Source organism: Meleagris gallopavo, chromosome 1, assembly GCF_905368555.1.
Source record: "Meleagris gallopavo chromosome 1, MGAL_WU_HG_1.1, whole genome shotgun sequence".
In the NCBI taxonomy this organism is placed as follows: domain Eukaryota; kingdom Metazoa; phylum Chordata; class Aves; order Galliformes; family Phasianidae; genus Meleagris; species Meleagris gallopavo.
This window is the reverse complement of record NC_139404.1, coordinates 74,847,180-74,862,526: the sequence shown is the minus strand read 5'-3', so window position 1 is coordinate 74,862,526 and position 15,347 is coordinate 74,847,180. Positions and strand designations below refer to the sequence as shown.

The following is a 15,347-nucleotide window of genomic DNA, read 5'->3' as shown; positions in this document are numbered from 1 at the left end:
GTCATCACTGTTTCTGCCAGCTGTTTGGTTGACGGCCAAGCTGCTATCTGCGCGCGGAGGGCGGGGGGGGGGAGGGGACACTGTGGCACTGTGCCTTCGCCTATGTAAGTGCTGCCCCCAGTGTCGCGGCCGGGGCCGCCTTTGCTCGCCGTCATTCTGCACCCCTCTTCGCCACAGTGGGAATATCCTTTCCCGTCCAGCCGCCCGTCCCTCCGCCCCTATCCGCCCTGTTCTCGTGCCGCAGTGCGCCGACCCGTCCGCCGCTCTGACATCTGGTCCCGCTGGCTAAACGGTTTCGGATTTCTCCTGGCCAGCATCATTTGCAGCGCATGCCTGATAGGGCTGTCTATCTGGAATACTACAATCCTGGGGAACATGGGGGAAGACTAGAATTCATCCTGTCACCGTGGCAAGCCGAACATGTTGTTTCGGAAAATATAGAGAGGGCTGCATATTGTCGGTGTACAAGGGTGAGACAGAGAAACAGTCAAAAAAGGATCGAGGGAACAGCTAAGTGGGAAAACAGGACTTTGTGTAGAAGAGAGAAGGGAGAGCGAGAGCACTGCATGAGAGGACAAAGCAAAATGGGAATGTTTAACATCGGCACAAGAATCCGTCTCTGGTGCTGGGCCATCCTGGGGGAATGGGAGGAGCAGTTTTCCTTTGGAGTATCATAAACTCTGGAATGAGGGTGTGGGCTGCTGCTCCACTCTACCGCCCCTCTCATTCCAGCTGCATGATGACACCACATCCCACCATCTCACTGGCTTCTCCTTTTTCTTTCTTCCTTTTTTTTTTTTTTTTTTCCCTCGAAATTGTGTTTTGAAGATAATAAAAAGTAGAGCATGTTCTGGGTGTGGTTGCATTTGATTTACCCAATAGCCAAAGTGGGGGGAACTGCTAAAGGAGAAAGACAGAGCATCTGCTGCTGAAACAAGCGGAGACCAAGGGCAGCAGTAAGTGATGGGAATCCTATGTATTCTCTCAATTCCCCTTAAAACAATGTTAAAGTGGGAGAGAGTGGAGGAAGAAGACAACTTCTTTGTATGTTGGGGTTGCGTGCGGAGGGGGCACAGCGACCTGGATAAGAAAAGGGATGGAAGCTGAAACAAGGTGGAAAGAGGAAAAAGGCAGATAGAGTTTTACATTCAGTCCAAAATGTTTCAGAAATGTCTGGAAAACTGGTCAGATTGGAAGGGAGACAGGTGGGAGAGAGGCTAAAAAGAACAAATGGTCTTGAGAGGGAAATGGAGGCAGCAAACAAAATTTTGGGGCTACAAGGAAGAGCATCTCTGCTTACATTTTAATTTTTTTCTCACCCCTTTCTCCTCCTCTCCACAGGGATGAAGACCTCTGCAACCTTTACAGCACTGTGTCTCTTAGCTTTCTCCTTGTCCCCAGCTGGTGAGTCTGTACTCCAAGGGGAGGGTTTCTTCTCCACCCTGGCTGCATGGAATGTCCTGCAGAGGCTAAAGTGCAATGCTCTAAGGAGAAAGACAGAGATATGTAGAAGGATGGTGAAGGGGGAAGGACTGAACAGGAAAGAAAAAGATAGATACAGTGCTGTAAGGAAAAAATTAGGAACTTGGTACTGGTTCAACCCCCCAGTAAATAGTGCGAGTAATGAGGCAGACATCCAAAACTTGCACAATAGGTATGTTTGAGTAAGCAGAACATCCAGGTCTGGTTTAGAAAGAGAATTAGCAGTGCTTAATGCTATAGATTGTGCTGCATTTCATATAGCTGACAACCTGTGTCTGCATGATCTGCAGAGCATTTTCCAGTACTCCACAAAATGTATTCTGTTGTAATTGTGAAAAGGTTAATGTCACCAGTGCTGGATCACCCCCATTTCTAGACAGGTCTTCTCGTTGCCAGTAAATTTTGTCCATCTTTGTGTTTCTGTTTTGACAACCTAGTTTCCACTTTATTTTGGTTTTGTTCTGTTTTGTTGCTTCATCCTTTCGTTGGTGTATCTTTGGCAAAAATTCAAGTGGGATTAAATTTCAAGAAGAAAAAAAAAAAAAAAAAGGAGAGGTCAGCATGAGACATCAGAGTCAGAATTCTCAGGACAGACAGCAAAAGATTAACTCCAGTGAGTGAAAAAAGTTCTACCTCAGTTCTACCTCTACTGCACGTAAGAGACTGATTACTGCACCTATTACATCCAAATCAGATCACTCCAATCTACTCTCATCAGTACTTCCCTCATGCTGTATGAGATGGCTGGAGATGGACTTCCTCTGGTTTTAATTGGAGCTCAGTTTTGCTCCCATAACACTTTATTTCTTGTAAGCATGCATGGTAGTTATCTCAAAGAGGATGTTATGTTTGTGACTGAATTATGGGAGGAGAGGCATCCAAGAGCTGGCAAAAGTCTATGATGCACAGAAGAAGACCTTAAATGAGGATTTCTTACTTTTCTGTATTTTGTTTTAGGAGTTCTGTTTTAACTTGGACAATAACAGTAACCACTATCTGGTCTCTCATTGTCTTTTTCAGTTTTGGTTTATCTACAGATTGGTGAGTTAGGGTTGAAATTTTGTCAGACCTCAAGGGTGAATTTACTGCAACCTGGACAGTAAAATGCAAGCATTTATAAAGCATGTGAATTGATTACCGGAACAAATACAGATGGAAGTAATTGAAAATCTGTCTAGAAATTCACCTCTTTTGTCCTTGTACTCTGAGGTTTTACTTCACTTGTGTCCTGTCATTTTAGAATTGATCCCATTTTCTAGTCATCTTGCAGGGGGAAGAAAATGCAGTAAAACTGTCTTTTCAAAATTAAAAATTGTTTTTAGGTAAGAACCCGAGTCCTTGCTCTTTATCAGAAACCATCAAGAAAGTGAAGATCTTTTGCCTATGCTTATTACCATTAAGAAATTAGACAGAACTGAAAAAGTATGGGGCTCCACTACCCTGTGTATGTAAATTATATGTATCTGGCTCTCCCTGGATCAACAACCAGCAGCTAAGCCCTCGCTGGCAGCTGGGTGTGGAACAGAATAGTCCTTTTATGCCACAGAATATGATTAAATAGGAATCCCAAGAGTCCTTCTGCATTCTGCAAGTAATGGCTCTTGGAATGAGGAAGGACTGAGAATAAAACTCCAGACCAGATGGTCTTTACTCATGCCATTAAGAGTAGAAAGCTAAAGACTGAGTCCATAAGATGTAGCAGTATGTACCGTGCCGTAGGCTGGTCCTGCACACATCCCTGCAGTGCCCCAGATCACTGTCTTTTTCCTGCCAACTCTTTCCTTCAACCCATCCCCAAGTATGCAAACATTTTCTCTGTGTCTAGCAGGAAATATTTTCATATTCCTGGCTGCTGGAGGAAGCAGCTCTTTCACCCATTATGTTTGGATAAATGAGCAGTCCATTTCAATTCCTCCTCTGCCACACAGCACACACAGCCAAGCCTTTCTGAGTGTGGAAAAGATCTTCTGCTCTGCTCAGTACTCGGGGAGGATGATGGACCAGATAATTATTTGCTAAAAAGGCATGCAATCTGTTGCTTACTGTGCCAATGTACACAACTTTTGTGACCCCAAGCAAAAAATTTCTCTGAGTCGGATTCCATTTTTTTTTCTCTAAAACATAGATAGAGATTTTGACCAACCTCAGCAGGGAGGCAAGGAGCAATTTGTTACCAAAATAAATCAAGGAGTGTTGCAGAAGTGCAAAGTCAGGTAGATTTGGAGGTGTTTACAGTCTCTTATTCTGCCCAGACTTCAATTCTGGTGGAAGCAACAGGAGAATCAGGATTCACTGTATCTGAATGACTTTAAAGAAGAAAACCAGCCAGCAGGGGGGGTTGAGGCAAAGGGAAGAGCATTTCTCCCTTCAGCAGTCTCCTGGATAAACAGCTATCTCATAACAAACTTCATGAAGACTTCTTATAGAAATCCCTCTCCTTTCTTCACTCTCCTCTCATTGCAGGCTGGTTTCCACGGGTGGTCAACGGACAAGAACTGGAAAGTATAACTGGTAAATATTACTGGCATGTTAATATACTAAAGAATGCTAACGTGACTTTGTTGTCCTAGATAGCTACAGCCTGGTTAGTTGCAAATGCTGTTCTTTGTTTCCTTGCCTCTGACACTGTAACTTGTCTTTCAGGGAAGACTTCTAAAATAACCTGCTAAATGTTATGTGCTCTTTACAAGTAATGTTGGGGTTTTGAACACTTTGCATGAAGTTATGTCAAGGGCTGCAAGATCACATTTCTTAAGCAGTGAGAAGCTGGAGCAACTTCACCACTGCTCAGTAAAATCCTGAGCAAAATGGTGTGTAAGTGATATACTTTAGCTGCAAGACTGGTGCGAAAGGATATTAACTGGTTTTCACGCTGAATGTGTTGTTGGGGTAAATCGCTTTATCCCTTTGTACCTCACTTCTTCCATTTCTGTGACGTAATAAGATAAAATAAATGTATATTTGCATCATGTTTCAGCACTTAGAGGGACTGCAAGAGCCTGACTTTTCTTCAAAGCAACTAAGTAAGCCTTTAGACGTTTTGCAGCCATGACCCTTTTTGGAAAACAATTCAGAGGCCAGTCCAAAATGTGTCAGCCAAGCTCCCCTTTCCTTCACACTTTGTCCCTCCATCACACCTACCTCATATTGCCATCTGTTGCCTTTCAAAGAAGCTCATCTGCTGATGAATTCTTACAGTCTAGACTTCAGAGTCACCTTCCTCCTAACGTGCAGTGAGTACTCCAGCTGTCTGTCCTACTATTGCAGGAGCCATCAGTGCCTTGGTTTTAGAAGACTTTTCTTCCAATCATGATGCCTTCAGTGACCAAATCTGAGAAATCAGAATATGAAACCAGAGTTCAATAAGGGTCTAGTGTAACACCATACATAGTTCACTCCAAAAGCAACGCCTCCTATTTATTGCCATAGAAATCAACAGATACAAAGAGAGCAATAATACTGTTTAATAGAGAAAATTCTCAGCTACAGAACACTCTTTTTCTACATAGCCTCCATCATTAGCTATGCATTTTTACCAGTGATGAACAGGAGCCTGCATGCTGCACTCATAAAAATTTGCATTCCTGTCAAGATCATTGGTTTGTCTTTCACATCATTGTCTGATGTGAAATACACCACCTCTTTTGAAACACACCACCTACTGCCTCACTGTGCTAGCATTCACTGTTCATTCTCCAGAAACATTCAGCAAGTATCAATGAATATCAGTAGGTACAATTTCTTCCAATTTCTTCCAACTGAGGATTCAATTAAACACATTTGTTTCATACCCACTTTCATGTCAAATGCTATTTTGTCAGAGTGCCCTTCTGCTGCCATCTGCCACACAACAACAAAATGTAGCAGAAGATTGGTGGGAAGGTTCAACCTCTACTGCCATACCATCAGCATTTACTTCTGGTGTTGTGGGACACCATAATAGAATAGGAAGCATTACTTTTGAAGCAACCCCTATGGAACTGGTTGAGTTGGAAGGGGCCATTAAGAATTATCTACTCCCACTCCCTCGTTCAAGATGTCAAGGGATATCTACAGCTGTGGGGAAGTCTCTGGACTCTCAGGACACGCTGGAGACACAACAGCACACCAATGTGGTTAAAAGCTGCTAGTCTACTTTATTGTTAAGCACTACTCTATTTATACATGTTAACAGAGCATTCTACAAAACATTCTTCAACTGTTCACACAGGCGCTTATCCAATCAGAGCAGTGAGACAGATGTTCTTTCTTCTTCTAAAGGTGTCCTTGGTTCTCATGCTGCTTATCTTGCTCCACTGCTGCATTTTTTCCTGTATTCCCACATACAACCAAACATGAACACTAAGCATTCCAATTCCAGTTCAGTCACTGAGGAAAGCAATGGATAAGGATGGAATGAGTTCACTATGTTTATGTACCTACTGGATTGAATCCCACTGTCTTCTGAGCCTACCACAGTAGCCAAGATAATTCAAGCTAGCTATAGCTTGTCATGTAAGGAATAGCAAAAGAAAAGACAAATTCTCTCAGGACATAGAAGGACCTAGGTGTCCTGGTGGACAACAAGTTGACCATGAGCCAGGGTACCCTTGTGGCCAAGAAGGTCAGTGATATCCCAGGGTTCATTAAAAGGAATGTGGCCAGCAGATTGAAGGAGGTGATCCTTGCCCTCTGCTCTGCTCTGGTAAGGCCACATCTAGAGTACTGTGTCCAGTTCTGGGCTACTCAGTTCGAGACAGATAGGGAACCTAAAGAGACAGTCCATTGGAAGCTATAAACATCATTAGGGGACTGGAGAATCTCCCTTAGGAGGAAAGGCAGGGAGACCTGGGCCTGCTCAGCCTGGAGAATATTGAGCGCAGATCTTATCAATGCTTATAAATATCTAATGGGTGATTCACAGTCAAGTGAATGAGGTCAGGCTCCTTTCAGTGTTGCCCAGTGACAGCACAAGGGGCAGTGGGAACAATCTAGAATATAGAAAATTCCGTATGGACATGAGGAAAAACTTATCCATTATAAGGTTTACAGAGCCCTTGAACAAGATGCCCAGAGTGGTTGAGGAGTTTCCTTCTCTGAAGATATTCAAAACCCACCTGGATGCTTTCCTGTGTTATCTACTATAATGAACCTCTCCAGAGGTTCCTTCCAACCCCTATGATTTTGTGATTCTGTGACATTCTCTCTTTTCCAGGTGATGTTCACACAAGCTCTCTCATCAGCACCCCTGGTAAGTACTTACCTCTCAGCAACTTCAGGCTTCTTTATGCCCCTGTTCATCTTTATTCCCACTTACATTGCCCCAGATGCTAAGAAACCCCTCTTCCCCACCTTTGACATCTGGCAGTGATCTTCCAGAATTTATGGCTCTCAGAGTCTTTTCTGTGCACCATGGAGGGAAGTGAATCAAGGTAGCTAATGATTTGTTCTCCAAGGAATTACTGGCTTCACCTGGTGTACTCAAAACTGTCTGAAGATGATTGCACTGCAAGAAGCCATGAAATCTGAAGCTTATACAGCTTGAACTTCCAGAGGAAATTGTAGACAGAGACTAAGTGGCAAGGGAGACAAATGGGCCAGTTTCACCTGTCCTCGCTGCCGCACCTGCAGCTAATGTGGATGGGGGGGAGTGCCACTGGGGAGTGGCAAAATATAGGTGAAAAACATGTTAAATGGGGGGCACTCCAGATGAGCACTTAGACAGGTCCAACCCGCGGCCCGGCACGGCTCGCGTTGTGGCCCGCCCCCTGGTGGCGGCTCTTCCCCGTCGAGTGGTCGGGATCGCACTCGTCGCTCTCAACAGTCAAGCATCGCTACGTGATTGGCACTGTCTGGGCTGAAATTAGGGCACGGGGAGGGTGCAGTTCAGGGCTGACTCAAGTTCTTGCAAATAATTTTCTGCATTTTGATACACTGGCTAAACACAGTCCTGTGAACAGCGAAAAGTACACAGCCGTGCTTTTTGTTTTGATACAGGAATTTGAGAGCAGGCTTCAAGACTGCCAAAAAAAATCACTAGTTTATGTTTGTGACTCCATTTTCAGTCGTCATAAATACAGCACCTGCAAACTTTCAAATGGAATGCATAGAGTTGCAATCAAATATTCAACTGAAAAAAAAAAAAAAGATCATATCTATTTATTACACTTTTATAAGACCTCTCCTAACAGAGAAAAATATCCCTTACTCACAGTTATGCCTTACTCATGTCATCGGTTTTGGCAGTATGCACATTTGTGAGCAACTACTGTCGACGATGAAGAACAGGAAGAGTAAAAGTTAATTAAAAATCTCTGATGAGCACACTGATAACTCACAAAGAATTGCAATCAATGTCATCAAGCCAGACTGATGCATTAGTTTCACAAAAATACGGTCAAATATCCCACTGGCTTCATGTTTTTGTTTCTCTCTATATAGCATATATTTCACAAGGGCTGTTCTGAATGTAATGCCTTCTGTTTTATTATGTTGGTCCATGACATCACAGGCGGATGTTGGTGATATGGTTGAACCTTCCCACCAGTATTCTGTTACATTTTGTTGCTGTCGACAGATGGCAGCAGAGGGGCAGTCTGACACAATAGTGTCTGACACTGAAGTGCATAAGAAGCAGGAATATGTCACTGAATTTCTCCATGTAAAACAAACAAACAAAGAAACAACAACAACAAGCAAAAAAACACCTGATTTTCTTTGACACTTGCTGAACATTTCTAGAGACCAAACAGTGGATGTGAGCGCAGTGGTGCATTTCAGCAATGGTGACAAGTGGGTCACCTCCACTGGTGCGGATTTTAACAAGGCTGGCATGCATTCTCTTGTTCATCTTGTTCATCAGGTGAAAATGCATAGCTAATGGTAGTGACTATGTTGGAAAAATACTGTTTTGTTGCTAGGAATTTGCTCTAGCAAGCAGAATTACTATGCTCTTTGTATTTGTTGTAGTTTCCATGGAAATAAATAGGAGGCATTACTTTCAGAGCAACCTATGTATATGCAGCCTAAGACAATTTATCTTCACTCAGTGCAGTTCAGGCAAGCCAAATGGTTGGACAGCCATGGCTTGTATCATGTAAATATGCATGGAGAGCCAAGCCTTGCTGTGGAGATTGCCCCAGGGCAATCAGTGTCTAGAATATTGTAGGTTAAGCAGAAAACACTGGGAAAATGCAGGCAGAGAAAAGTGAAAGCACAGTATGATGTTCACATGGTTCATGATCTTCCTGGTGGCTGATGTGAGGTGACTGCAACATATGTGAATCTCACATACGGTCTGTGAGACTGGACAGTTTGTAGGAGGATAGATAAATGCATTCTGTGTCCACAACAAAATGATTGTGGCTAACCTGCTTCAAAACTTGAGAAGGCTAAATATGAGGCCTTGACAGAAAACTTTTCTTTCAAAATGCATACTGTGGAAGGATCAAGAAGAAACTCTTCAGAGAGGATGTGCTATGAAATCTATCTCTGCCCTACAGCATCTCATCAGCTGTAGAAAACCCAGCATATTCACAGAAGCCTGCTGTTAATCTGACAAATCAGATTGTTGATGAATGTATGAACAACATGTGTTATGTCTACAAGTCAGTAGTGATGAGCCATTGGCAGAACTGTGGGAGGGAGGAAGAGGCTGAAATCTCAGATCTTTCATCTTCTCTTTTTCCAGCTGCAGCTGTAACACCACCTGTTCTTCTCAGTCCTGCTGAGTTTATTGTCATTTCACAGCTGAGTGTTGCAGACTCATCTTCCCTCTCCTCACTCTGTCCCTTGAACACTTAGAATTCCATGTTCCCTGAAAGTCCCTAACTGGAGCCCCAGTGTCTTGGAGACTCTTTTTCTATATGTCCGTTTATGTTGTCTGTGCTTCTGGTTGACACAGGAACTGTGCAGAAGTTTTCTATTACCACTGATGAGAACTTGCACCTGGCAAGTCGCCTGAGTCCCTTTCCAGTTGTCACTGGGTAAACAATAAAATGTACTGTTTTACTGCGGTACAGATGGATTGGTTTATAACAGGGGACAATAAAACCAACCTCTTTTTGCCTTCTTGTCATGGGCATTAAAATACCAGCTGGTCCAGATAGTAAAAACCAGTCACAAGCTTCTTCGCTTGCCAAAAAGGATGGCAATTACAGCAACATGTACTCAAGCTTTTGAATTATAATTCAGGATGCCTTTTACAGTGTGATTTTGAACAACAGTGGTAATGCTTTATGCTAAAGCTTAGACAGATTTTTACCATTGTTGGCTCAATAGCTGACAGTAGATTCACACTGGGTTTGTACTTTTTTTTTACTTCGTGCAAGTAACAAAGAAATTTTTTTTTACATCAGAAGTTACAAAAGGGGGCTTTTGAAGGAGCTTTACTTTTTTTTTTTTTTTTTAATAAGCCAATGTCTAGGAAGAAATAATTGTAAACCACATTAATTTTGCTACCTTTCTGTCTTTCAGTTCAGTCTGACAGTGAAACTACAACAGCTTCATCAGGTATGTATAAGTTTGCTGCCTGCACCTTCTCACTGACCCACTTTCACCCACCTTATTACCTCTCCAGGTAGGTGCTGGCTGAGCACCAAACTTTATCTCCTCAGACCTGCTGGAAAATTCACTTCCTGTTCCTTGTATTAAGAGCACTGAATAATGGCAGTAGTGGAAATGGAAATCTTTCACTGGGTGGCTTGCACAGGGTGGGAAAAATTGGCAGATCACAAGACCAGGCATGCTGAGTGGTATGTCAGAAGGAAATTCAAGAAAACTCATCATAGTTAACCCCAGTCAGTGGGGTTGATTGTCCAAGTTTGTATCCCAAAGTGAAAGACTATAGATCTATTAGAAACATGTTAAATGTGTAACTACAATTTCTGTTTTGTTTATTTGTATCTGTCCACTTCAAAGAATAGGTCTTCCGTGTTGAGGATTCCCAGTAGGGTTGTTTTGTACTTACTTTTATCTTATGAGGCAAGGTGATCAGAAATATTTGCCTTATTTTTCTCTTCTCTAAAACATTCCCAGCTCTTACATGAGAACGGAAAATAGTTGCTAGCAGCTTTCACTAGAAGCCTGGAAAACAGTACCTAGTAAAACAATATGTGGCTGGAATGCATACAACTGCCAGTGATGCTGGATTGAACCTCTGTGTATTACATGTGTTCTCAGATTGTCGTGAGGAGCAGTTCCCTTGCACACGCCTGTATTCTGTTCACAAACCGGTAAAGCAGTGTATCAGCTACCTTTGCGTTACCAGGTAAGAAAACAGCAGTCTCCAAGAAAAGCCCCTAAAAGCCCTTCAGAAATGGCACATCCAGTTCAAAAAGTGTTTCCTTTGGAAACTACACCTTCTTTCAAGGAACTAGTTGGTGAGATTAATCCTATCCTCAGAGCTGCCTTTTAAAGTTATTAACTAAAACAGAATATCATCTATTATCTGAGCAGCACTAAGGAGCTACTATGTGTCCCATATTGTAATCCTCATGTAAGTCACTTGGCCATACCATGAAGACTTGACAAAGGTTACCATTCTTTTGATGATAGCCTTATTCTGTACTGATCATTCCAAAAAGATTTAGGATTTGCCTCCTCATCATGAATATAAACATGAGTTTATGTTTATTGCCTAGCTCTTTTTTGTTTCTTTTTATTCCTGTGTTTTTCTCTGTTGTCCTTGGCATTCTCCTGGTGATCTCACAGTGTGCGTCGCATGTACGTAATAAACAAGGAGGTGTGCTCTCGCATTGTCTGCAAGGAAAATGAAGTCATGCAAGGTGAGTTACAGTACAAGACAGCCTAGGGGAAGGAATAGAAGAATAACTGCAACCATCTGATACTGTCTCCAAACTAACATTTCCCAGCCCCATTCTACATGTAGTATGTTCCCTAGACTAATTCTGGGGGAACTCTAATGCAGTGGCTTGCATCCAGTACACATGCCAAGAAAAGCACTGGGAGGCAGATATTATACTTCCAAAATTTTAAGAGCTCTTGATTGTGCCTTGAATTTGCTTGGTTTTCATCATGCTCTGCTAACCCCAGGCAAGCCTTTACTCAAACTTACATTCCTTTGAGGTTAAAGAGTAACTCTCAGTATTTCTATTCATAAATTAAAAAAAAAAAAAAAAAAAAAAAAAAAAAAATCCAATCTAGATTTCTTATGTAGTCTTTGCTGTTGGAGCAAAAGATGTATGATTTTTATATATATTATATATTAATAAAGTCAGAAGAAAATGAAAAAAAAGCGTAAGGTTTTATTCACTTGCCTCCTATATGAGAGTATTCAGCAGTTATAAAAGTTTCTGCAGGCACAGTGAAGGATATATTCCTAAATTTTCTGGTAGTGACGAGTTTGAAGGAAGCTTTGATTATCTGTCAGCATGTATTCATGTGCTTTGTTTTCAGATGAGATCTGTCGCCAGCTGGCTGGCCTTCCTTCTCGACGTCTCCGCCGATCTGGGCAACTCCCATATCTCCCTTGCAAACAGATCCTGGAGCAGCAGCACAGGAGGCCTGATGCTTTGTGAGCTACCAAAAGTGGAAGAGAAAAAAGAAGAGAGAGAAGAGAAATCATCATCCCCCATCTACAACCCAAGACAAGTCCTTCTTTCTTGTTGTGATTCCCCTACCATTTCCCTGCTTCTGTGCTTTCTCCCACATCCTCTTCTTCAAATGGTGCAGTGCACAGAGTTCCCTATCTGTCATGGTAGCTGCAACTGTCTTCTAAATCTGTTGCTGAGGATGTGGGATGCTCCCCTTTTCTCTCAGTTTCTATTTGGCCAACTTGTTTCCCAGAGGTCCTTATATCTGTGTATTGTCTCTGCAGAGAAACATGAATGGAGATGGGGTGTCCTCTCCAATGGTAGAAATGCTCTAAGCTGTGTTTCATGTGGAGGAATGCAAGACTGTATGCACAAGGCTTTATGCCCTGGCCTAGGTTTCTTGCATGGCACGAGTATGAGTTCTGATACTCTTTAGTCATACTGCTCCTCTCCAGTCCTCCACAGCTACTGAGTTTGCTCTGTGTCTGCTGGACTCAGAGAAGTGACAGAACTGGGAGATGAGCTGTCTTCCACCCAAGGCAAACCTCATTGTATGGCAGCAGATGATTTGTAACTACCTCTGGGAAGTTCTTCATTTCATGCCCATTGCCTCCCTCACACAAAAGGAATACCAAAAGGAATAATTCTGGATTTAATATGGCATTATACTTTTCTCAAGAAGATTATGTTCTCAAGAAGAGAGATCTCTCTCCTCATCTCTCCTTTTCTCTCCTCTCCTCTGCTTTTCCCTTTCCACTGAAGAAAACTCTTGATACCCATTTCAGACAAGTTTCAGGAAGCAGAAAGTATGGATACATCTGTTCCTACGCCCAAGAGAGCCCCAAAAACATGTGTGCCCTTAAAGAACTGGGGACTTGCTTCTTGTGGGATGAAGAACAGGGCAAGAGATAATGAATTAGCTTGTCCCGATTACTTGTTTGATCTAGTTTCATCTACAGTCACCAGCTACTGAGTCCACTTTCATTATCTCCACTTGAGTTCCTACCTCCTGGCCTGGTGTCTTCTGCACAGAAAGGAGTCAAACTGGAATGAGATGTGGTAGAGGAATCATTATCTGGGATCCTTGGGTTTTCCTGCAGGTTGTCTGTGTGCTGTATTGCACAAAACTGAGTGCTGGTGGGGAGGTGGATATATCTCTAGGTATGAGCATAGAAACAGGCCAACCCTGGGAAAATAATTCACTCTGGTAGCACTGGATGTCTGTTGGCTGCTAGAGAACCTCACTTTCCAGATGCACAGAAAACATTTCCAGGTATATGGTCAGTGTTCTGAGATTGGATAAGGGAAGTAGTGAAGAACTGTCTGAAGAGTCTTAATCACTCTTTGCGACTTTCGGTGGCATGCCTAACTGTTCTGTAGAGCACCTTATCTCAGCATCTATCTCAATGCAGCAAATCAATGAGGAACTCTGGGCACAGTTCCTAGCTCTAATGTAGTCTGCTACAGCATGTATTCACACTCACAACACAATATACTCTGCTACTAAACTGAGTACCATTCAGCCTGGCAGGAACAGTGGTCTGCTGAACAACCAGAGTAACACAATATATGAGTTTGCTGTGCAGAGTTAGAATTCTCAGAAAACTGATGAGAGCTTCTCCACAATACTTGGATTTCTGCTGTATGCAGATAGAAGCTGCATTACATCCTCCATGCATGGAAGAACATCCTGCAGAGGCATGTTTGCTCTATATAATGTCAAAATTGGCTAAATGGGCTAAATCTCTAAAGGTTAATAAATATTACAGGACAAAGAATTTCAAGTTATGCAGTGACTGCATATATATACATAAGGGCATAGCCCTTGTACACAGAGGATGTTCCTATTGAGTACTTCAGCTTAAGAGACTAGGGATGGATGAGGAAATTATACTGAGTACACGTTTCTGTAGAGAGAAGGGCACCAAGAACTTTATCTCAAAACTGATCAAATAACTCGCAGTCACTGACTTCTATGCTGGGATGCCTATGAAGCCCCCTCCTCACGTCCTGCCCCCCTGTAGGATGGATCTCCACAATACTTGGATTTCTGCTGTATGCAGATAGAAGCTGCATTACATCCTCCATGCATAGAAGGACATCCTGCAGAGGCATGTTTGCTCTATATAATGTCAAAAGTGGCTAAATGGGCTAAATAATTAGAAGGAGCTCTTGGAAATTGGACTAGGGCAAGTCTCCACCCTGTATTTAGAGTTGAATATAAGCTGATATATAGATATATAGATATATAACGGCATAACATATCTACTGTACAGTATATAGAAATATTCATACAATTTGGGGAATAGTTAGAAATCTTTCTGTTGCTTGCTTTCAGCAAGGATAGGAAGAGGTGCTCCTCCCCAGGAGAACACTGTTCTAATGCTTGAGTTCATATAATACACACAAAGCATTAAAAGAAAGTTTATTTTCTGTTTTTCTTGGCAAATCTCATGTGTCTGAGTTTATTTGTGTCTAGCTGTATTTCCTTCAGCTTTGTGGGTAGATTTGATTCCAGCCCAAATCTGCCATTTGGACCTCTTTACTTCCTGCTAGCTCATTCCTGAGCTGCTACCAGCTTCATTCATGAATCACAGGTCTTTCTAGGAGCTCATTATTCTTTCTTCAGATACAGAAAATTATCCTCAGCTATATTTTTATTTTTATTTCCCATGGATGGTTGTGCTACATTTTTCTGACAGTTCATAGTTGGAGAGCACAATGATAACTTGAGATGTGTGTTGAAAATACGTCTTCCAACTAAGCATGTGCCATGACTTACTGGTAAAGAATTACTGTCTCCAAGTAAAATGGTAAGGTGTTATGGTGGTAAAATGGTAAGAAAGGAACTGTGATACATCATTTTATAAGCAAAGAATCTGTTCTCTAGTGACATTTAACTCAGAAATATGGAGAACTGAAAGATTTACTATGTTAAATAGTATACATCTAGGTCAAGAAGTTCAGGAAAATTGTCTTTATTTGGCTTTCATGTAGATTCATCAGATGCTAACTGTATGTATTTCAGTTACAAAGAAGGAGCATTCAGTGCATGGAGGACTCTGAGCAGTGTACCGTCTTGTGCAAGAGAACTACATTTAGATAGTATTTCTAGAACATAAATGGCAGTGACCCAAGTTGCCCATTAAACTGCATCTAATAGCATCCCATCACTCTTCAAGACTGAAGCACACAGTGCAAATTCTTGCACAACTCTATCCCCTAGAATCAATGTTTCTTCCTGGCTAGCACTACTGAATCCTTATTTCACACTGTTATAATAAAAACAACCTCAGCCTGAGTGACTATAAATGGAGCTCTCATCTGCACAGG

At 42.1% G+C, this 15,347-nt stretch overlaps 1 protein-coding gene across 2 annotated transcripts; it reads left to right on the top strand.

The window, feature by feature from the left end:
- Window positions 1–725: 725 nt before the first annotated feature.
- On the top strand, window positions 726–14,463 carry MFAP5 (microfibril associated protein 5). 2 transcript variants are annotated; one of them, XM_085234614.1, is made up of 8 exons: window positions 726–956; window positions 1,342–1,404; window positions 3,946–3,993; window positions 6,677–6,712; window positions 9,937–9,972; window positions 10,642–10,729; window positions 11,173–11,246; window positions 11,878–14,463. In XM_085234614.1, exons 2-8 carry the CDS (start codon window positions 1,344–1,346, stop codon window positions 11,997–11,999), a joined length of 465 nt encoding a protein of 154 aa, XP_085090740.1. In that variant the 5' UTR covers window positions 726–956; window positions 1,342–1,343; the 3' UTR covers window positions 12,000–14,463. The 2 variants fall into 2 exon arrangements, with proteins under 2 accessions (XP_085090740.1, XP_085090735.1); XM_085234609.1 differs by lacking the exon at window positions 6,677–6,712 and having other exon boundaries at window positions 899–956.
- Window positions 14,464–15,347: the final 884 nt, after the last annotated feature.